The sequence below is a fragment of the Corylus avellana genome, chromosome ca7 (genome assembly GCF_901000735.1).
Source record: "Corylus avellana chromosome ca7, CavTom2PMs-1.0".
NCBI lineage: Eukaryota > Viridiplantae > Streptophyta > Magnoliopsida > Fagales > Betulaceae > Corylus > Corylus avellana.
The window spans coordinates 14093859-14095843 of record NC_081547.1 but is presented as its reverse complement, the minus strand read 5'-3'; the positions used below and the strand labels follow the sequence as shown (position 1 = coordinate 14095843).

General features: G+C 35.5%; 1 protein-coding gene across 1 annotated transcript; it reads right to left on the bottom strand.

Annotated features, from left to right (window-relative positions):
• Positions 1–679: 679 nt before the first annotated feature.
• LOC132187902 (uncharacterized) lies at positions 680–1442 on the bottom strand. The gene is made up of 2 exons (XM_059602327.1): positions 1275–1442; positions 680–1192 (listed from the first exon to the last, which is right to left on the bottom strand). The coding sequence occupies exons 1-2, from the start codon at positions 1440–1442 to the stop codon at positions 680–682; spliced, it is 681 nt and encodes a 226-aa protein (XP_059458310.1).
• Between the last annotated feature and the right edge of the window lie 543 nt (positions 1443–1985).

Below are 1985 nucleotides of genomic sequence, written 5' to 3'. Positions count from 1 at the left end.
ATTTTAAACCGCCAAAATTTTCATGCCCAAATCTCAAATGCCAGAGCCAAGATGAATCTTTCAAGCAAGTTTTGAGACATTTAGCCACATCCGTTTGAATATTTAATAAAAACATTCTATTGCTTGTCATGGGTACTTTGGCTATCAAATTCTTCTTGTCATCTCTTAGTAAAAGACTATGATTTTTCATATGAACTTCATAGTGTTTTTCCAAGAGTTGTCTGAAGCTCAAATATTACTTTTCATACGTGGAACAAAATAAATATTTGTAATAAATTGTTGTCCTCCATTTTTCAAGCGAATTGAGATTGTACCTTTCCCTTTTATTGGAACTTTTGACAAGTCTCCAAAAGTAACATTCCAGCTCACCGATTCATCAAGCTCGAGAAACTTGTTTTTGTCTCCGCATATATGGTTGCTTGCCGTGTTGTCAAGATACCACGAGTTCTTCTCTCCTCTTTCTTCTCCTTTATAAGCAAGCAACAAAGTGGGCTCCGCTTCCTCGTTTTTAACATAATTGGCTTCCTCCTCAACATTGTTAGCATCATTTCTACACTCCAAGCACAATGACCATATTTTTGGCGATTATAACATTTAACTTGAGATTTATCATACTTCTTCCATATTGCTTCCAATTATTTTCTCGTCCTCGTCCTCTTGATGCTGGACCTCTTTCTTCTTAATTGTTCCAATTACATGGGCTTCTTCCGCTTCCTCTACCATGGCCACGGCCGCATCCTCGTCCTTGTCCTCTTTGACTCCTTTCTTGCTCTTCTTCCTTCTCTTTGAAAACGAGTTTTGTAGCTAGAACTTGCTCCAATGGCTCTTCCTTCTTCTTGTTGAGCCTTTCTTCATGGGCTTGAAGAGATCCCATAAGTTGATCAATACTCATGGTTTCTAAATCTTTTGACTCTTCAATAGCTACAATGATATAGTCAAATTTTTGTTGCAAGGAACGAAGGATCTTCTCAATGACTCGAACATCTTTCAATTTTTCTCCATATCTCTTCATTTGATTTACTATGGCCAACACCCTTAAAAAATAATCCACAATCGACTCGGATTCTTTCATTCGCAAAACTTCAAATTCGTCTCTTAATGTTTGAAGGCGAACTTTCTTCACTTTATCAACTCCTTGATAGGAGTTTAGAAGAATCTCCCATGCTTGCTTGGAGGTTGTTGCATTTGCTACCTTCTCGAACATAACTTCATCCAAACATTGATGAATAAGAGTGAGAGCTTGTTGATCCTTCTTTCGAAGTCTTTGAAAAAACTCTTTGATTAGGACTCAAAGAAGCATCATCACTAGGCTCATCGTAGCCTTTTTCTGCAATCTCCCAAGCATCTTGCGATCTGAGCAACACCTTCATGCGAATGCACCAATTATCAAAATTGTCTTTGGAAATGTGAGGGAATTGAAATGGGAAGGTTGAATTGGCCATTTCTCTAGGATCAATAAACTATGGCTCTGATACCACTTTGTTGAAAAAAATTGGAAATCACACTCACTAAGCGATTATACAAAATAGGAAGAGGAATATTCAACTTTATTCAACTTGATGAAATAACTTGCTTACATGGGTATTTATAAGATACAAATGACCAGTCTAACTTCTTCACAATAACTTCATTCATTTACATCTCATATAACTCCCATGTAACTCTTATGTAAAATAACTCTTGAAAAACTAAAAGACACAACCTCTTCAACTCACTTAGTAACCTATGAGAATATGAAATGAAAAGACACTTAGTAACATATGAGAATATGAAATGAAAAGACTCAACTAAATGTTAAAATTAACTTTATTATTCAACAGGACACCCACTCAATACTAAAACTTCTCAATCGTTACTTTGGTATTGTTCAGTTATTCCAATTCAAAAAAAAAAAAAAAAAAAAACAGATTTACAATAGCTGTGAAGAATCCTATACATTGTCTAAGAAAGGAAACCTCAAAGTACGATGAATATTGTAACAGGCC

Coding starts and splice junctions, on each gene's coding strand:
- LOC132187902 (XM_059602327.1), bottom strand. CDS start 1,442: ATGGCCAATTCAACCTTCCCATTTCAATTCCCTCACATTTCCAAAGAC. Junction 1,193..1,274: donor CTTTGAGTCCTAATCAAAGA/GTTTTTTCAAAG, acceptor ATGTTCGAGAAG/GTAGCAAATGCAACAACCTC.